This window comes from Hippopotamus amphibius, chromosome 1 (genome assembly GCF_030028045.1).
Source record: "Hippopotamus amphibius kiboko isolate mHipAmp2 chromosome 1, mHipAmp2.hap2, whole genome shotgun sequence".
Lineage (NCBI taxonomy): Eukaryota > Metazoa > Chordata > Mammalia > Artiodactyla > Hippopotamidae > Hippopotamus > Hippopotamus amphibius.
Window position 1 is genome coordinate 26,360,050 of NC_080186.1, and position 21,983 is coordinate 26,382,032.

At 41.2% G+C, this 21,983-nt stretch overlaps 1 protein-coding gene across 2 annotated transcripts in view; it reads right to left on the reverse strand.

Annotated features, from left to right (window-relative positions):
* The window catches only part of CSMD2 (CUB and Sushi multiple domains 2), a 629,134-nt gene that overhangs the window by 34,587 nt on the left and 572,564 nt on the right, over window positions 1-21,983 (reverse strand). For both annotated transcript variants that reach the window (XM_057744228.1, XM_057744218.1), the window contains exons 54-55: window positions 15,532-15,705; window positions 12,616-12,804 (exon numbers count right to left, since the gene is read on the reverse strand). In XM_057744228.1, coding sequence (XP_057600211.1) covers window positions 12,616-12,804; window positions 15,532-15,705 — 363 coding nt within the window. The remainder of the gene's footprint in view (window positions 1-12,615; window positions 12,805-15,531; window positions 15,706-21,983) is intronic.

A 21,983-nucleotide genomic window follows, 5' to 3' on the forward strand; every position in this document is an offset into this window, starting at 1 on the left:
GTTGCAGATGAGCCAGCCCTGCTCTGATGGTTCATTTTGTGTGTCAACTTGACTAGACCACAGGATGCCCAGATATTTGGTCCAGTGTTATTCTGGGTGTATCCCTGAGTGTGTCTGAATGAGGCTAACATTTGAATTGGTAGACTAGACTGAATAAAGCAGATTTGCCCTCCCCAGTGTGGGTGGGCCTCATCCAATCTCTTGAAGGCCTGAGTAGAACAGAAAGTTAGAGTAAGAGAGAATTCCCTCTCTGCCTGTCTTTGAGCTGGGACGTCAATGTTCTCCTGCCTTTGGACTCAGACTTGGACTGGAATTTATACCATTGGCTCTACCTACTTCTCAGGCCTTCAAACTCGGACTGGAACCATGCCATCTGCTCTCCCAGGTCTCCAGCTTGTGCACTGCAGATCTGGGGACATTTCAGCCTCCAAAATTGTGTGAGCCAATTCCTTATTATTTATCTATGTATCTATATCTGTATCTATATCTATAAGGAATTGGCTCACATGATTTTAATATATATTATATATTATATTTAGAAATAGATATATAGATGGCTCATGGTTTCTATAGGTACAGATGTATAGATATAAATCATATATCTAAATCTATGATAGAGATCTTATTACATATCTATATATACAATCTATTCTATCTACATATCTATAAAATACTTACATATATATATATATATATAAATAATATATATCCTATTGGTTATTGGTTCTGTTTCTCTGGAGAACTCAGACTAATATACCTACTAAGCCTTACCTAAATTCCTGAACTTTAGAATTGTGAGAAAACAGAAACAGATGCTATTTTAAGTTTTGAGATGGCTTACTACACAGCAATAGATAACTGATACAGTGAGTCCCAAGGATTATACTACCTATTCCTTAAGACAACCCTATGAGGTAGGCATCATTTTTTACCTCCACCTTTGAGATGAAGAAAATGAGGCACAGTGAGGCAAAGTCACTTACCCAAGGTCACAGACCTGTTCAATGGTAGAATTAGTTCTTGAAACCCGGCAGCTTGACTCCAGAGGCCACACTCTTAAGCACTATAACTGACTCCCTCCTGCAGTACCGTTTTAATACTACTAATGAATTCTCTCCTTCTAGAAGGAATGGAGCCCTCAGCTATATTTTAAACAATGCAATAACTGTTTACTAGAAATTTCTGTACTTCTAGAAATTGTCCAATTTTAACTCTGAAATGATGTTTCAAAGAAATTATTTTTTTTACTGGAAATACAACATACATACAGAAAAACACAATAACCATAAGCAGAGATTAATGAATTGTCACAAAGTGAATACACTACCCAGATCAAGAAAAGCATATCACCAGCACCTCAGAAGCCCCCTCATGCCCTCTTCCTATCACTACCTCTCTTCTTCCCTCCTCAAATTAAACTACTATCTTGAGTTCAATTAGTTTGAAGACTAATTGACTTCATTAATTGACTAATTGACTTCAATTAGTTTGAAGACTAATAGACTTCATTAATTAGTTTCCTGTTCTCAAATTTTATTTAAATGGAACTATATAGTATATACTCTTTTGTATTGGCTTCTTTCACTCAATATTATGTCTGTGATATTCGTCTATGCTGTATATAACAGTAGTTCATTATCATTGCTATATACCAGGGTTGGCAAACATTTTCTTTACGGGTCTAGACAGTAATTATTTTAGGTTTTGAGGCTACATACAGTCTGTGTTGCATATTCTTCTGTTTTTGTTTTGGCTTTTTGGGGGTTTTTCTTGGTAAAATATTTTGAAAGTATTAAGAAGAAACCCTTCTAAGCTCAAGGGCCATACAAAAATAGGCCATAGGCTAGATTTGGCCCAGGAACAAAAGTTTGCTGACCTCTGCTGTATAGTTTACCATTTGTGTTAGTTATCTATCGCTGTGTAACAAATGGCCCCAAAGCTTAGACAACAATAACCATATGTGATTGATTATGGTTTCTGTGGGTCGGGAATTAGGGAGTGGCTTAGCAGGTGCTTCTGACTCAGAATCCCTCATGAGGTTGCAGCCAGGATGCTGACTCTGGCTGTATTCATCTGAAGGCTTGACTGGCTTCCCACAGAGTGACTGATCCAAGAAAGCCAGGTGGAGGTGCCATATCTTTTATAACCTAGCTTTGTAAGTCACACAACTTCATGCAGACCAAGCTGGTACAGTGTAGTAATATGCTGCATGAAGGCATGAACACTAGGAGGCGGGGGTGGTCGGGGCTGTCTTCGAGGTTGCCTGTCACACTACTATGCGAATATACCACATTTTATTATCTACTTCCTGTTGATGGACGTTTGGGTTATTTCTAGTTTTGGACTCTTATGAATAATGCTGATAAGAACATTTCTGTTCATGTCTACTGGTGTACATATGTACATACCTATGTTGGCTACTCATAATGATTTCTGTGATAGCAGTTGGTTGTTTTTTTTTTTCTGATGGTCTTATTTGGCTTTAAAATGTTTCTTTGCAGGGGGACTTCCTAGGTGGCGCAATGGTTAAGAATCCACCTGCCAATGCGTGGACACAGGTTTGATCCTAGGAAGATCCCACATCCCGTGGAGCAACTAAGCCTGTTTGCCACAACTATTGAACCTGCACTCTAGAGCCCATGAGCCACAACTATTGAGCCCACGTGCCACAAGTACTGAAGCCCATGTGCCTAGAGCCCATGCTCCGCAACAAGAGAGGCCACCACAATGAGGAGCCTGTGCACCACAATGAAGGGTAGCCCCTGCTCGCCGCAGCTAGAGAAAGCCCATATGAAGCAATGAAGACCCAACACAGCCAATAAAAATAAATAAATAAATAAATAAATTTATAAAAAAATGTTTCTTTGGGGAATTTGAGGATAGTGTTAAATTATGGTACTACCTAATAATCTCGAAAAAAATAAATGCAATGCTGGAAATTATTATTTTTTTTTGTTACTGGCTTGATCTAGGTTAGTTGGGGATCTGTAAAATTAGCAACTAGAGTACACTTTATTGTTTTGCTCCCTTCCCGTGGTTTGTTCTTTTAAAGGAGGAAGACGTAAACAATAATAACGCTTGTGAGAAAAGAAAAATTAGTGACAATACAATTTGGCTGCTGTGGATAAGGAAAAACAAGAAAAGGACATATGATAACAATAAAGAGAAACAACTTACATTCAGTGTATATTTGCATAAAAATCTAGGAGGTGAAGAACAAAGACAAGGTGAATAGCTTTGCTACATTTCTCAATTTGTCCATATAAAAAATTGATGTTTTTAATGTTCATCCCCATGTCCCAGTGGGATCTCTTTGGATCATTCCAGTTAGGCAAGATAGATATTTAGCTCTCCAAATAATAGCAGATTTTCTGGCATTATACAGAATACACATATAATACAGGATTGAGAAAGCCTAAAATTGTAATTACACAAAAAACAATAATATAAATCAGCAATTCATGCTTGGGTGTGGACTATGCTGAGTCCCATGGCAAAATGAAAAGGACCCCACACTGGTTCCTAAACCCTAAGTGTGAGCGTTGTACTAATGGCCAGCCACCTCCAGAGCTTCCACTGTTTTCTAAAGCACTTTAGCAGGGAAATGGCATAAAACATTGACCCAGACTATGCATTTTCCTTGGTCCCTGCATGTCCACATTAATTAAAATCCTTTGCCTTCATCTGGAAGGAACAGCTGATTGACTCGGTTGACCACGGGAAATGTATAGTCTTCTGCAATTTGTCACAACCCTATTCACAGGTAACTGGATTTTCTAGGATTAGAAATGCAATTAGTCCACTAAAATAATGTCATGATAACCATGAAACGTCACTGAAAATGTTTTACTGGGAGTCACCTGGAATCTAGAGCCTTACAGCCAGTGGAAATTCTTCAGGGCTGGTGTTTTTGAAATAGTCTCACCAAATCTCAGGGACAACCTCTATGTTTTCCTCCACCAGTAAGTGAACAGGCTAATTGGATTCTAATGCTAGTATATCCCTTTTATGGGAATCTTGCTGAAGCTCATATTTAGAGTAAGTAATAAACACTGCTGTCTTTGAATGAGGCCCGCTTTGGGAAAATCTACTAGCAAAAGAAGTAGTCTGCCCCTTGGTTTCTATGTCCCTAATAAGAACGTGATGCGGCGGTCTCAGTAATTAGTGTAAGTAGAGTTGTAGAGTTTAGCATCTTGTAAATCCCAATGAGAAAAAGAAGAAGTGACCATTGGCTTTCTGTAGTAAAAAATATTAGCAATTGTTGAGCATTAGCTTTATTTTATTTTATTTATTTATTTTTAGAGAGAGAGAGAGAGAGAGGGAATGCCTAGCCTGTTTTTAGACTTTGGCTCCTACCTGACTGAAAGCCTGGTTCCTAATTCCCACAGATCGAGATCAGTCAAACAAAGGATCATAATGTAAATGTAATAAAACAATGAGAAACAAGTCACAAAGAGTGGGAATCAGTAGAAATGACAATAGCAGAACTAGACTTGAAAAGACAATGATATTGGAAGTATCAGATATAGAATACACAGTAAGTATATTTAATATGTTAAATATAAAAAAGTACAAGTTTACATAGGAACAATACACCATGGAAATAATTAAGCAAGTTTGAAAAACAAATATTGCTTTCATTTCTCAAATGCAAAATAAATAACTGGAAAGAGGAACTCAATGAACAGTTAAACTTCAGCCTAGACCTAGCTAAAAGATAACTATTGAATGGTAAAACAGATCTGGGGGAATTTATCAGAGATGGAAAATATGAATGACAGTTTCAGAGACGTAGAGAATAGCATAAGAAGGTCTAATATTGGAGTCCAGAAGTAGTGAAGGAGGAGAATAAGGGGAAGACAATGTTTACAGAGATAATGGCTAAGAATTTCCCAGATATCAGAAAAATCCAGGAAGCCTAATGAATCCTAAGAAGGGTAAATGAAACATCTAAACATAATGTAGGAAAATTCAGAATGCTGACAAGAGTGAGAGGATCTTGAAGTCAGTGAGGTAGAAAACTATAGACTACCTAAAAGGTGCAATAATTTAGACTGAAAGATTCTCACTAAAAATAAATGCCAGCAGATAATGCCAAAAGAAAATGTGTCAACCTAGACCTCTGATTCAGCAAAATTATCATTTAATAACTAGGAAAAATTTAGAACACCAAAGACAGAGAAAGACTTTTCAAAGGAAAAAACAGCTGGCTTTTCAATAGTAACAAAAGAGGTCAGAAAATATTAGAAACATTTCTTTAGTGTGCTGAAAGAAAATAACTGCCAACTTGGATTTCTAAACTTACCAAAAATATCTTTTTAAATGAGGGACAAATAAATGTATCATAGATAAACAAAAACTGAGTGTGTTTGCCACCAGCGGACCTTCATTAAATAAAATTCTAAAAGATGGCCTTCAAATTGCAGGAAAATGATCCCATGTGGAAGGTCAAGATATGAGAAGGAATGAAGAGCAAAGAAAGTGGCGAATATGGGGGTAAACCTACGTGAACAATAACTGCATAAGACAACAACAACAACACAGTGTGGTTTCAAAAACAAGGCAAAATTAAGATATAAGAAAATAATAATGTAAAAGTCAAGAAGAAAGTAAATGGAGTTAAAGTGTTCTAATGTTTTTGTACTATATAGGAAAAAGAGGAAGGCAGTGATTAAACTTTGGTAAGTTAAGTGTTCCTGTTGTAATTTCTAATGTATTTATTAAAAAGTACAGTGTATAATTTACTTATTAATACAGAAGAAAAAATGGAATTATAACAATAGTTAATCCAATAAAGAAAAGAGATAAAAAGAAACTAATGGGTAGAACAAACAGAAAACATAAAATAAAAGGGTAGATTTAAAACCTACATATATCGATAATTTGACATATTTAAAGTGATGAAAGAAAAATACTTTCAACTAAGAACTCTATATCTTAACAAAACTAGCAAAACTATCCTTCAAACATGAAAGGGAAATTAAGATATTCTCAGATAAACACAAACAGAAAGAATGTGTCAGTAGCAAACCTGGAAATTGTAAATTATAAAGAAATTCTAAAGGAAGTCTTTCAGATTGAAATGCAAGGACTTGAAGCCACATGAAGAAATAAAGAGCACTGGTATAGGTAATTACATAGGTAAATATACAATACAGCACAAGTATATTTTTTGTTTGTAACTTGTTTTTCCTCCTATTTGAGAAATGATGTAAAGCAATAATTAGACATCTTAGTTGACAGGCATACAATGTATAAAGATGTAATTTGTATAGCAATAACAACACAAAGTAGAGGGGAGGTAATGGAGCTATATAGGAGCAAAGTTTTTGTATTCAATTGAAATTAAGTTGGTATTAATCAAAACTATGTTGTTACAGATTAAGATGTTAATAGTAATTTCCAGAGTAACTACAAAGAAAATAATTAAAAAAACATACACAGTGAAGGGAACAACAAAAAATTAAAATGGCACACTATAACACTAGAAAAGATCTATTTAACACAAAAGAAGCCAGCAAGAGAGGAATAAAGGACCAAAAAAAAAAAAAAAAAAAAAAAAAAGACATAAGATACATAGAAAAGAAATAGCAAAATGGAAGATGTAAAACCTACCTTATCAATCATTACATTAAATATGAATTAAACACATAAAAGGCAGATACTAGCAAAGTGGATAAAAAACATGACCCAAGTATATGCTGTCTATAAATGATACACTTTACATCCAATGACACAAACAGAGTGAGAATAAAAAGATGGCAAAAAGCTATACCATGGACACAATAACCAAAAAAGAGCTGGAGGGGCTATGTGAATATCAAACATGATAGATCTTAAGACAAAAATTGTTACTAGGCACAAGAAGGACATTCTAGAGTACAAAAAGTCAATCTATCAAGAAGATGTAATAATTATAAACATATATGCACAGAATAACACAGCCCCCAAATACATGAAGCAAAAACTAGCAGAGCCGATGGGAGAAATACACAAAGCAGCCAATAATAGCATGAGTTTCCAACATCCCAATTTAAATTAAGGATAGAACAACCAGAATATGGATAGATCAACAAGGAAATAGAGTAAACAATACTATAAACAAACTAGACCTGACAATCATCTGTAGTGTTTATTCTGCCCAATAACAGCAGAATAAACACTCTTCTCAAGTGCACATGAAACATTCTTTATCATAGACCATATGTTAAAGCATAAAATATATCTCCATAAATTTTAAGAGACTGAAATTATACAAAGCATGCTCTCCAACCAAAATGCAATGAAACTAGAAACTGATAGCACAAGGAAATTTGGAAAATTCACAAATATATGTAAATTAAACAACACTGTCCCAAATAATCAGTAGGTCAAAGAAGAAATCAGGGAGTGATTAGAAAATACTTGAGGTGAACAAAAACAAAAACATAGCATACCAAAACTTATGAGATACAGCGAAAGCAGTGCTCGGAGGGAAATTGATAACTGTAAATGCCTATATTAAAAAGAAAAGATCTCAAGCCAACAACCTAACCTTCCCTCTAATAAACTAGAAAAAAGAAAAGCAAAGCAAACAGAAGAAAAGAAATAAAAAAGGTTATGGCAGAAATAAATGAAATAGAAAAACAATAGAGAAAGTAAAAATCAAAAGTTGGTCCTTTGAAAAGATCAGAAAATTGACAAATGTTCTAGTCTGATGAGAGAGAGAGAGAGAGCCAGAGCCAGAGAGAGGGCCAGAGAGAGAAAGAGAGAGAGTGAGTACAGGGGAAGAGAGGATTCAAATTCAAATTCTAAAATCAGGAATGAAAGTGGAGACATTACTACCAACCGAGTTTACAGAAGTAAAAAGGATTATAGAATACTATGAACATGAATGGTTGTATGCCAATAAATTAGATAATCTAGATGAAATGGAAAAATTACTAGAAACACACAAACCACCAAAAATGACTCAAGAAGAAATGAAATATCTGAAGAGAATTATAACAAATAAATAGAAACAATCAATAATCAAAAAATTTTAACAAAGGCAAGCCTCGAACCGGGTGATTTTACTGCTACATTCTACCAAAATTTTAAAGGAGAAGTAATGCGGGTCTTTCTCAAACTATTCCTAAAAATAGAAGAGGGACGATTGCCAACTCATTCTACGAGGCCAGCATTGTCCTGATACCAAAGCCAGAGATATCATAAGGAAAGACAACTACAGACCAATATTCCTTATGAATGCAGTTGCAAAAATCCTCAACAAAATACTAGCAAACCAAATCCAGTAGCACATTAAAACAAATTTTACCGTGACCAAGTGTGATTTGTTCCAAGAACACAAGAGTTGTTCAACATATGAAAATCAATCAATGTAATACATCACATTAATAGAATGAGAGAGAAAAAGCCGCCCATGATCATCTCAATAAATGCATAAAAATCATTTGAAAAACTCCAACACCCTTTCGTAGTAAAAATGTGCAACAAACTAGGAGTAGACGAGAACTTCCTCAATCTGATAAAGAGAATCTGCAAAAATCCCACAGCTAACTTCACACTTAATGGGGAAAGACTAAAAACTTTTTTCCAAAGCCTAGAAACAAGACAAGAATGTCTGTTTTGCCATTTCTATTCAACACTGTCCTGAAGGTTCTAGCTGGGCAATTACATAAGAAAAAGAAATAAAAGGCATCAGGTTGGAAAGAAAGAAGTAAAATTATGTTTATTCACAGATGACATGATGCTAGATTATGATACGACATTGAATTAGGCAATGGTTTCTCAAATATGTCATCAAAAGCACAAGCAACAGAAGAAAAAATAGATAAATCAAACTTCATTAAAATTAAATACTTTCATGCATCAAAGGACATCATCCAGATTTATCTTTGGGAGAAAAAGTTTGAAATTATATATCTGATAGAGGTGAGGTACTCAGAATACATAAAGAACAGTGAAAACTAAATGATATGAAGATAAACAAGCCAAGTAAGAAATGGGCAGAGAACTCGAAGAGACATTTCCCTAAGGAAGAGATACAAATGGCCAATAAGCACATAAAAAGATGCTCAACATCATTAGTCATTAGGGAAATGCAAATCAGAACCACAATGAGATACCACTTCACACCTGTTAGGATGGCTGTAAGAAAAAACGATGGACAATAACAAGTGTACATGAGGATGTGGAGAAACTGGAACCTTCATACACTGCCCATGGGAATATAAAATGGTACAGCCACTTTGGAAAACAGTTAACCTTAAAAAGTTAAACATAGAGTTACCATATGACCCAGCAATTTCATCCTAGGTATATATTCAAGAGAACTGACAACATACGTTCACACAAAAACTTGTACATAAGTGTTCACAGTAGCACTGTTCATAGTATCTAAAAAGCGGAAACAACCCAAATGTCCATCAACTGATGAATAGATAAAAAATGTGGTGTATCCATACAATGGAATAATATTTGGCCTTAAAAAGGAATGAAGTAATGATACATGCTACAGGGCTTCCCTGGTGATGCAGTGGTTAAGAATCTGCCTGCCAATACAGGGGGCACAGGTTCGAGCCCTGGTACGGGAAGATCCCACATGCCGCGGAGCAACTAAGCCCGTGTACCACAATTACTGAGCCTGCGCTCTAAAGCCCACGAACCACGACTACTGAAGCCTGTGCGCCTAGAGCCCGTGCTCTGCAATAAGACAAGCCACGGCAATAAGAAGCCTGTGCACTGCAATGAAGAGCAGCCCTCGCTCTCCGCAACTACAGAAAGCCTGCGCGCAGCAAAGAAGACCCAATGAAGTCAATAAATAAAAAATAAATAAATAAATAAATAAAATTTAAGAAAAATGATATATGCTACAACACGGATGAACTTTGAAAACTTTATGCTAAGTGGAAGAATCCAGACCCAAAAGGCCACACATATATTGATAATTACATTTGTCTGAAATGTCCAGAATAGGCAAATTCACAGATGGAAAGTAGATTAATGGTTATCAGGGGACAGAGTGGTGGTGGGCATTGGGAAGTGACTGCCAAAGGGTGTCCTCTTGGGGTGATGAAAATCCTCTGGAATTAGATAGTAGTGATGGTTGCACAATTTTGTGAATATATTAAAATCACTGAATTATATATTTTAAAAGACTGAATTTTATGGTATGTGAATTATATTTCACTACAAACAAAGGAAGAAAAATGCAAGTGGATTAAATCCTCTTAAGGAAATGATTATAAATTATATTAATGTAATGATACATTAATTAATTACATCAATATCAATATTAACAACAGATAAAATAAGCTTTGGGGCAAAAAATTAATATAGATAGGGTCACTTTGTCATCATAAAAGCCTCATTTTACCAGCAGATACAACAATTTGAAACCACCATGCACTCTGAATCTCGGCTGCCACCACTGTACTCGGGTGGCTGTGTATTTCCAACCCCAGATGACATGTCAGTCATAAATGGGGCTGGATGGCCAGGTTGGGGTCCTCAAGCAAGGGAAATTGGGCAGGTAAGTAGCTGTACCAGCCTCCTATCACACCTAGAGGCACAAGAACATAAGGAGATGGAGTCATCCAGGCTGGGAGGGGGGCCTACAAAATGTGTATGACCCACCACAGATAAGTGGACTGCTGAATGGCCCCAAATCTACCCATCAGTCCCTCTGGACTGCATCTTCACCTCGACAACTAGGAAGAGGGGGGAGAGAGTAACCCACAAGGTTCATCATTAGCAACGAGAGGAGAGAGCAGGAGCCCAAGCAACGGATTTTCTCTTCGGGATGTGTGAGGCTAGCAACCAGATGTCAGGATTCTGAGTACCTCCCCCATCCTTTCTTTTCCCCCACATGTTGTTCCCGTAACTTTTCCTAATAACAGTGAAAGCAGTTATTGTTTATTGAGTAGCTATGATATACCAGACACACTATACCAGGCACTTTTAATGGTTGTTCCCATTTAATTCTCTAATAACCCTATGGAAGAGGCATTAGCATCATTTTTATAAATGAAGAAATGGAGGCTCTGAGAGGTTAATGGACTTCTTTCGAATCACACAGCTTGTTTATTTGGCACAGCCAGGCTTCAAATCCAGGTCGGTCTGCCTCCAGGGTCTGTGGCATTTCTGCTTCAGTCTTTCAAAAGAAAGCAGTTCTGATTTGCATTTCTCTAATAATTAGTGATGTTGAGCATCTTTTCATGTGCCTCTTAGCCATCTGTACGTCTTGTTTGGAGAAATGTCTATTTAGGTCTTCTGCTCATGTTTTGATTGGGTTGTTTGTTTTTTTGATACTGAGCTCCATGAGCTGTTTGTATATTTTGGAGATGAATCCTTTGTCTGTTGCTTTATTTGCAAGTATTTTCTCCCACTCTTAGGGTTCTCTTTTCATCTTATTTGTGGTTTCCTTTGCTGTGCAAACTATCACCTCACACTGGTCAGAATGGGCATCATCAAAAAATCTACAAACAATAAATGCTGGAGAGGGTGTGGAGAAAAGGGAAGCCTCCTGCACTGTTGGTGGGAATGTAAATGGGTACAACCACTATGGAGAACAGTATGGAGGTTCCTTGCAAAACTAAAAATAGAACTACCATATGACCCAGCAATCCCACTACTGGGCATATACCCTGAGGAAACCATAATTCAAAATGACACATGTACCCCAATGTTCATTGCAGCACTATTTACAATAGCCAGGACGTGGAAACAATCTAAACATCCAATGACAGACGAATGGATAAAGACAATGTGGTACATATATACAGTGGAAATATTACTCAGCCATAAAGAGGAATGAAATTGGGTCATTGTAGAGATGGATGGACCCAGAGTCTGTCATAGAGAGTGAAGTAAATCAGAAAGAGAAAAACAAATATTGTATATTAACACACATATGTGGGATCTAGAAAAAAGGTACAGATGATCCTATTTCCAGGGCAGGAATAGAGATGCAGATGTAGAGAATGGACATGTGGACACGGGGAAGGGGAGGGTAGGATGAACTGGGAGATTAGGGTTGACGTATATACACCACCATGTGTAAAATAGATAGCTAGTGGGAACTTGCTATACAGCACAGGGAGCTCAGCTCGGTGCTCTGTGATGACCTAGATGGGTGGGAGGTCCAAGAGGGAGGGAATATATGTATACATACAGCTGATTCACTTTGTTGTGCAGCAGAAAGTAACACAACATTGTAAAGCAATTACACTCCTATTAAAAAAAAAAAGAAAGGGGTCCATGTCCTCCTTCTTGCTGGAAGAGCAAGAAGGAGGTAAAATGGGACACAGTGTCCCGCTAGGTAGCCAGGAATCCTGAAGGAAGGGAACCCTGGAGGCTAAAGAGGTTGGTGGTAGCACTAGAGAGAAAGAGAATAAGCTTGTAGACAGGAAGAAAGAGAGAGTGAGAATCAGTGTGGCAAGTAACCCAGCAGGGGCCCAAGATGGGTTCTGACATCCAGAGAGCAGCCAGAGTGACCGTCATCATTCTCTCACTCACACACACACACACACATACACACACACACACACACACACAGAAGAGGGCTGTTCTTTGACACAGACCGTCCCGTTAGTCTGCACGGGTGATCATTGTGAGTAGATGACTTCTACTTACAGAGACACTGGGGACGGGGACGGTCCCATGAGCCATCTCCCTGGCAGCTGAGCACCGGGGTGCCCAGGAGGTAGAAGCCGTGGTTGCACTGGTAAGACACAGTGGTGCCGTAGCTGAACCTGTGCGGGCCGCTGGCGTGGATTTGACGAACGCTGTTTTCTTGGTGCCCAGGATCTGTACAGTTGATGACTGCAATGGAACGGGACGATTAGATGTAGAGACCTGGACGTGAGGATTTTCCTACGCTTTTAAATGAGAATTCAGAAGTTCAAAAGGCATGTATTTCCAGCACAGCAAAATTTCCAGACCAAGACAGGCTACACAAAGCAGACCCTGCCTGGGAAAGTGAGCTGCTCCTGAGGCTGCGGTACTTCTCCCCTTACCTTGACCACCTGGTTAAGGGATTCATTCTTCCATGTCCGGCGAGACATCACCTCCCTGCAGGAGCCTTCCCACCTGCCCCCAGAGTGGTTAACCTCTCCCTCCTCAATGCTCCCGGCACAAACTACTCTTGCTAGATTGTGACGTGTTTGAATACGTGAATTCCTTGAGGGCAGGAATGCCTCCTCTCCTTTCCTGCTCCACCCCCTGGTACAATGCGTCTCCCACAGCAAAGCTGCGGAGGGGTGGGGGGTGCGCTCTTTTGGAAACTGTTTTAATCATTTTTATACCTATTTCAGAGGAAGATTAATCCTGGGGGATAAATTTGACTTTTAAATCCTGAAGTGTTTCCGAAGTAGCTTAGCTCAAAATCAGAGTGAGATTTGAGGATGATGACAATATTTTATTCATAACCCATGATGTGCACTTTTGCTTTCAAAACACTTTCACATCCATTATTTTACCTGAACCTCCCATGCATCCTATGAGGTAGCCAGGGTCGGTACATAAAATCTGTGATAAGCGTTTAAGGTGTGAGCTATTTTTTATTTTTGATGAGCTTTTCTGAGTTTCAGAGAAGTTGGCGTCACAAAACCATTTATCCATCCATGTTATTTATCGTGATACACTGAGTGCCAAGCATTGTGCTGGGCAGTAAGGATACGACAGAATTTACAATCTGGAGTAGGGTTTCTTTACCTTGGCACTATGGATATTTGGGGCTGGTAATTATTTACTGTGAGGGCAGTCCTGTGCATTGTAGGTTGTTTAACAGCATCCCTGGCCTCGGCCCACTAGATGCCAATAGAAACAGTTGTGACAACCAAAAACGTCTTCTGACATCTGTCCCCTCTTGGGAGAGGGGAGCAGGTAAAATCATTCCCAGTTGAGAACTGCTGGTCTAGAGAGAAAGGGACAAACAATTATCCTGTTTGAGAAGTGCTCCGATAGGGGCAGCAGTGAATGTTCTGGAAGCACAAGGCAGAGCATCTATCTAGCCCAGGGCAGGGGGTGGAGCAGGAAAGACTTCCCAGAAGGAGCAACATTTAAACTGGCTCTTGATGACTGGGTAGAAGTCACCCAGACAAAGAGAGGGTGGGAGGGGACAGAGAAGGATGCTTTGGAGGAAACTGTGTCGGGTGCCCTTGGGGTGGGGGTGGGGTTATGGGCACAGGGCATGTGTAGAGAATTAGAAGAGGGTCCGTGTGGCTGGGACCCACTGCAGAGGTGAGGCTGCGGGTGGAGGAAGTGGGGAAGAATGAGGCTGGACAGGACACTGGGCCAGGTCCTGTGGGCTCAGTAAACCCAGGAAACTGTCATTACCTTAAGGGCAGTGGGAAGTCTTGGGAGGTGCTTTAAACAGGGAATGGCTTGATCAGATTTGCATTTTAGGCAGGCGACTCCGTCAGGGTAGAGCGTGGGCTGGTGGGGAGCAGAACCACAGGCCAAGATTTCTAAGGATTTTACCCCAGCCCTGCATTTCCAAGAGCGGCTCTTGAGCACAGTACCCCTGGAAGGGTACAGGACAGGACACTGTGTTGGGGAGACAGCACAGTTCTTGAGAAGGGGGCATGGGGTAACAACACCCCAAAGCCTCAGTTCTCAACTGCTTTCTGCCTGGATAGGTGATGGAAGGAAGGTCAACACAAGGTCATGGGAATTTCCCCTGTGTTCCCTAGAACCTTCTCTCACTCAAAATGGCACCTTGAAATGTTGAGAGGAATGTTATTTTAAGGTTCGTTGTGAATGTGTATCTTTATTGATTTTAAAACATCATTTGAGAAATTTGGTCCTTTAATATCAGTTACAAATGACTTGTGACACACTGCACTGTAAACCGCCGTGCACCCCCAAACACTGCGAGGAGGAGTCGTGGCCCGAGGGAGTCTCAGCCCTCACCCCTCATCGCTGTGAAGACTTGATCAGCCTCCAGACCAGGGCCAGGACCGCGCCTGTTCACACTGTCTGAGTCTCCATTCAAGCCTCAGAGAGCCCGCCAGGCCACTTTTGGGTAGAGGCAGACACTCCATCGCCCTTCATTGCTGTGAGCAGCCTTTAAAGGCTGTAAGAGCTCTTTCCTAAACAGTCCAGAAGGGGCTGGACTATCCTCTACGCAGAGCCTTCCTCTTGAGTCCTTGGTTTCTTTTCTTCCTTCTCCCCTCATCCCAACCCCTAGACTCTTTGCTTTTTATTTTTCATTTGAACCCCCCCTTTTTTTTTCTTTCATCAAAAATGGGCTCTATATGATAATGGTGGATTATTGGTTCTATGAAAGGTAAACAGAGGATGGTTTTCCATTTCTATTTTGAAAGATGAAACTTCCTTTGCTTTCTTTATATAATCAGGGAGAAAATTTGATGTGGCTGTAAATAGGGGTTGAGAAAGCCCCCATTTACAGTTCTTTTCTGTCCCAAGTCTTCCCCATTGAAGTTGAAGTAGTGCCACGACAGAGTCCACTGACTTCTGCTGGTGGGTCACAGACCACAGATGGCAGAGGTAGTGGGGGTGGGGGAGGGGAGAACAAGGGCGACTCACTTCGGCAGGCGGGCAGCACGTTGCCCCACTGTCCGCTGGCCAGGCACTGGGACCCAGCAGCCCCCTCAGCCACATACCCAGGGTTGCAGACAAACTTGACCACATCATTGAGGTTGAACTGGTTGCCCTGGGTGAGGCCGTTGATTGGGTTGCCTGGGTGTCCACAGGTAATCGCTGTAACCAGAACAGAAGAGAGGTAAGCCCTCCTGTTATTCCACGTCCCCCGAAGTCCATCCTTTCCCCACCTGGTGTTTCTCATGCCCATCAGTGAAGTTCAGCCCTACGTCCAACTTTAGTCGCTTTTGCTGCTAAACTCTGCTTCCCTGAAATCAGCATGGGGACATTCCCTTTTCTTTGAAGGCGTGTCCACAGCTTGGGCAACCTGAGAGAAATCATTCTAGGCCTCCCATAGGGCGTTAGGCTCACATCGGCGCTCTCCGTTGCCCAAGCAGTCGGTCCGCCTCACTTCCTTTCTTTTATCCTCTTGGCTCCCCATCTCCACGCTTCTTTGCCAGATACACTGGTGACTACCCCTCCTGTGACGCAGACCCAGCCAATCTTGACAGGGCCAGACTCAACGCTAACTACGCCTGCGCGGTGGGACTGGTCACCCTGACAGACCAGTGGGAACCAGAGTTCTTAGGGGGGCACAGCGCCTCCCCCACTCCTTCCAGGTGAAGGGAGTTCAATTCGTGTAATTCCTGGCCTTTCTCTGTGCTCTTTCTGCCCTGGGTAACGTGGAGCAGTCCATCTGTGTGACTTGGGAAGAATGAAGTCTCAGCCCTGCCTTCCCCTTGTTGGGACCCAGCGGTCTGCGGGCAGCGATGCTCTGTCCCGCTCCTCCAGAGGCAGGCTGTCCCCGGCAGTGCAGGGACACCTTCCCCAGTGCAGTGCTGCCTCTGACCGTGTGTGAATCCATCCCACTCTGGGCTTTATTTAGCAGATTCCACCTGGGTCTCACATTACGCTAGGAGTCCCAACTTAGCCTTTATCAGGAATAAAAGTGATATCAATATTTTGGCGTCCACCCATGACTCTGTTTCTTTTTGTGATTTGTTCAACCCTGGACAGGGAAGGGGAAGAGCACTCTGGTGCTTGCAGGGCTCAGACCTCCCCCCTTCCTCCCAGCAGCGGAGTTCACTTCACCCAGTGGCACTGGTCTCTTTGAGTTTTCTTGAACGTACCGAGCAAGTTCCTGCCCCAGAGCCTTCGTACTTGCTTTCCTCTTGGCTGGAACATCCCTTGGCTTCTGCGCTCATGTCCTCAGATCACCCCTCAGATGTCACCATAGCAGAGAGGCCTTCCTTTACGACCAGATAAACGACCTCCCCAGCACCGCGCAGCCCCCTTGCCCTGCCCTGCTTTTCTCCATAGCAGTTGGCACACTCTGCATATACTTCTTCATTTGTTCACTGCCTGTCTCCCTCCACCTGAATGGAAGCTCCCTGGGGCAGGGACTCTGTTTTGTTCCTTGCTCTGTCTTTCTTGTCTGTACCAGTGCCTGACATCCAGGAAGAGCTTGATAGATATTTGCTGAGTGAACGAACAGATGAGTGAGTCATGAAAGGATGGATGCCTGGCTTCTGCTCTGCTCCCTAGTCTTTAGTTCTATTTAGTACCTGCCTGGTACTTAGGCTCTTTCGGTTGAAATCCCACTTGATGGTTTTGAGGCCTCTCCCTTGGTTCTGGATTTTAGCTGTGAGAGGTTGAGGAGCCATGAGGAATACTTGCTTTTCCTTCCTTCTTTCCTTCCTTCCTTCCTCTCTCTCTTCCTTCCTTCCTTTTTCTTTCTCTCTTTCTCCCTTTCTTTCTCTTTCTTTCTTTCTCTCTCTCTCTCTTTCTTTCTTTCTTTATCTTCTTTCTTTCTCTCTCTCTTTTTTCTCCTTCCTTCCTTCCTTCCTTCCTTCCTTCCTTCCTTCCTTCCTTTCTCTCTCTCTCTTTCTTTCTCTTCCTTCCTCCCTCCCTTCTTTCCTTCCCTTCTTTTTCGAGAAGAAAAGATAATTTTAATAGCTCAATGGCTTGGCTTCATGTGCCACCTTACTCAGCCCCAAGACCCAGGACAAACACATTCTATATAGTTCTGCTTTGGAAATAATCCAGCACAAGTGATTCATCTTGGGTCAGCTCCATATAATCAGAAATGTGAGGGATGCTTTCTTATGCCAACACCTGGATTTATGAGGACCCCGCCCCAAACCCAAATGGTATGGATAGAGGTCAGGGAACAAGGGCAAAGAGAATCCAACTTTTGCTGTGGCCACCTCTGCTGTCCTTCTGGGCCCATTCTCTTCTGTAAATCCCAACAGTAGCATCTCTGACTTTAGCAGAGAGAGCTGAACAGAGCGGGAGACATGCTGTTATAATGGACTATAGGGTTCAAGACAGCCTGGGGTGGTGGGATGAGAATGGGCTAGGAGGCCAGCAGACCAGGGTTTACAGCTCCGTTCTTTCCTTACTTTGGACAACTCACTCTGAGCCTCGGTTCCTATATCTGTAAAGTAAGGATTTCAAGATGCATTCACAGGGTTGCTATGAAAACAGAGTCATACAATTGCTCTTCATTAAATATTTACTGGGCATCTTTAAAGTGTGAGCCACTCTGCTACCTACTGATGATATGTGAGGAGCTCAGGGGGCTCACTTCTCAGGCCAGCAGGAGAGCAGGCAGAGGTGCAGACTGTCACAACACCATGGCTGGTGCCGAGACAGGCTGGCACCCAGGTGGGGAACCTACCCTCCACCAGGGACGGAGTGGTTAAGGAGGGTTCCCAGAGGGCTTGGCACGCCCTCTGAGCTGGGTCTCAAGGCTGAGCAGGACTTTGCCAGGTAAGTGAGGTGGCGGGAGAGTGGAGGCAAGCATCATAGGGTCTGTGAATCCCCTGAAATTCTATGCAAAATATTGGATGTTTGCCATCAGCCTGGTAGAGGATCCATTGCTCCCACCAGACTTACAAAAGGTCATGACCCACTTCCCCAAAGGCTAAAATAACCACTTGTATAGAGTGAGAGAAGAGGGCGGAGGAATAACACTTTTGGGAGTGGTACCAGCTTTTGAGCTGCAGATTGACCGAAACGCCCACCAGGGATGTGAAGGGGTGGTCAGCAAAGCAGTAAACCAAGCTTACAGGAGGTGGGAGTGTCACAGACCCATGGGGACAGTCCGAGACTTGTCAGATGTCCCAGAGGGCTCTGTTTCTCTGGAGATCCCTGACACTACAGGCGCAAAGGGAGAAGGAGGACACATACCGGGAAGGAAAAGAGGGGTCCTGCTGCACTGGGGCTCTTAACTGGACTTGAGCACATGCATCACTAGACCCAGGTTTCCTGGGGGCCGAGACCATGGCACATCCATTCGTCTCTACCCATGACACCTAACACAGCGCCTGGCACAAAGTAGGTGCTAAGGAAAGGCTGAGGGAAACTAATAGAAAAGGAAGGTCTGCAGTACAGAGGAGAGAATTGAAAACAGACTAAGCCCACTCAGAAGGCAGAAGAGAAGGAGGTCCAGAGACTCACAGAGGGATTAGCCTTGGGCCTCCTTCTAGGTGGGAGGGGAGGGGCAAGGATGAAGGCAGACAAGGATGGATGGATAAGGACGGAGTGCGGGCGGGGAAGCCGGAAGTGGAAGGGGTTATTGTCTGATGGCCTCTATTCTCTCTGCACAGGAGAAGGTGAGATTATATGATTAGCTAATAATCACTGGGGTTTATATGTGTTATTTCATTTAATCCTCACAACCCTGTGAGGTAGGCACCACCATCATCCTCATAGGAAAAGAGTTTCAGAGGAGTCTGGGGACTTGTTCAAGGGGCACAGTTTCTAAGTGGCTCATCTGAGTTCTGAACCTGGTTTCAATGCTTTCAGGCCATCTTCACTATTTGTAATTTGCTGAGACTATAGGTGGAGGAGGTAGAGGATGGGTCTACAGAAAGGTGGTGAAATTGTGAATTAGCTGCGTGGGGAATGGACAAGGGAGCTGATGGAAGAAATGTAGATGGGCAGCTGGAAAATTCTGAGAGTCTGATTTATATTGTAAACCTTGAATTCATCGGTGATGGTGGCTAACACGGTTGGTACCTACCACAGAGCAATCGCTTATAAATATTTGTTCTTTTACTCTTGCCTTCCTACTCCAGATACTTCCTAAATCTCTGTGCTCCAGGAGACAATGGAGCTTGGTACAAGAGATCCTGGATTGGGACTTCCCTGGTGGTGCAGTGGTTAAGAATCCACCTGCCAAAGCAGGGGACACAGGTTCGATCCCTGGGCCAGGAAGATGCCACATGCCTCGGAGCAACTAAGCCCGTGAGCCACAACTACTGAGCCAGCGTGCCACAACTACTGAAGCCCACGTGCCTAGAACTCATGCTCCGCAACAAGAGAAGCCACTGCAATGAGAAGCCTGCGCGCCGCAAAAAAGAGTAGCCCCTGCTCGCTGCAACTAGAGAAAGTCCGCACGCAGCCAAAAATAATTAAAAAAAAAAAAAGAGATTCTGAACTCTGTGATGTGAGAGGGTGGTGGCATCACCACCACCACCACACCATCATCACAACGGCAACAGCAGCATCCGACCATTCCACATGTATTAGTTTATTTAATCCTCACAATAGTCTCTGAGGTACTTGCTTTTCATAGATGAGGAAATAGACCTAGTGAGATAAGCTACCCAGTGTAAAGTCACGTAGCCACATGCTATGTAGTGGTAGATCTGGGATTTGAACCCAGGAAAGCTAGGTCCAGGGTCCAAATTGTGCAACTGCTTTGCTATACTGCCTTTCAATACGGACCAGGCGTACAATTAAGTATTGTAGGTTTAGCAGACATCCTCCATTTATTCAGACTCCAACATTCCCTATTATTTGTAACCCAAATCTTTTCACATGTATTCTGTGCCAATTTCTTGAAGGCATTTGAATTTGCATTTCCTAGATGAAACCAAATATGTTTTGTTTAGACACATCTAGAAGGCTGACTGAATATAGACAGGTCTTGCTTTCCATAAACCTAATACTTAAGAAGCTATTAAGACTAATTTTCAAGCATTGCTTGTTGAGTAAGTCTCATTATTTCATTGTTCCATCTCATATATGAAAAGCCAAGTGAAAAAGAATTAAAACAAAATCTGCCTTACAAAAATTAAGAACAAAACACTGTACTTTACATAAAGGCTCCCTTTATGGAAGTTTAGAAAGGCAACTGAGAATAACAGTGGCCATCTAAATCCAAAAAATGCAGGCTAACACGAAAAAGAAATAAAACTGTGGAAAGCCCAGGCCTGCAGCATAACTAGAAGACAGAGAATGCTATAAACTTTAAATTACATGTAAGTAGAAAAATAAACACTAAATCCAGGCAGAACTATTTCTCATTCTTCTGTCACAAGCCTTTGTAGAGAGCAAGGCTGTATGGAAAGGAGAGGAGAGAAGCAGGGAAATACTGAGATAAAGTCACTGCTAGAAAGAGAAAGTCCATCTTAAATGCGAACATATTGAAAAAGGATCCTGGTATGTCAGTGCACTGCATACAGGAAAGGGACATAAAAGTTTACCACCTTTCCTAAATACCAAAAGAAATGAAAAAAAAAAAAAAAAGAGCAAAGCAAAAAAAGCAAAGAGAGCACATCATACAGAGGTAGAGGTAAAGAAATATGTGTATGAAATTTTATATGTAATAATTAAACATGACAATTAAAACTAAACATGTCATAACAATACATATGAATGAACTTGACTAACATATTAAAAGAAAAAAGATTTTCAAACTGTCTCAGAAGGCCAGGCCCAACTCTATGATGCATATAACAGCCACATTAATTTAAGTGATTAAGAAAGGCTAAAATAAAGGATGGTTAAAAGTATACCAGGCAAATGGGACAAGGATAAAAGTAGGGCGGGGAAGTCTCATAGCATTAGGCACAGTTACAATTCAAACTAGAAAATTAGAAAAGCGATAGTGAGGCGGTTTAGCCTTTCTAAAGGCTAAAACCACAATTTGCAATGTAGATATGAAAGTTATGAATATCTATGTACCAAATAACACGGGAATTACTGTTACATAACAGAAACTATGGGAAATGCAAGGAAAAATAGAAGAACACTAATAACAGAAGACTTTGAAACACAACTCTCAGAACAAAACAGGTCAGGTGGACAAAAAAATAAGTAAGCATACAGAAGACAAAAACAGCAAAATCAATAAGGCACATTTTATGATTATATAGAGAACTTAACACCCTAATACGCTTTCTTCTCAAATGCACGTGGATAACACAGTTATAACAATTGATCAAACATTAGGCCACAGAGGACTCATCAGTAAATTCCATGAAGTAGAAATATTATATACAGGACAATAAATTAGAAATGAATACCAACATAGAAATCAAAAAGGCCCTTGCATCTGGAAATAAAAACCACACACCTTTTTATTAAAAAAAACTTCTAGGCAAAAA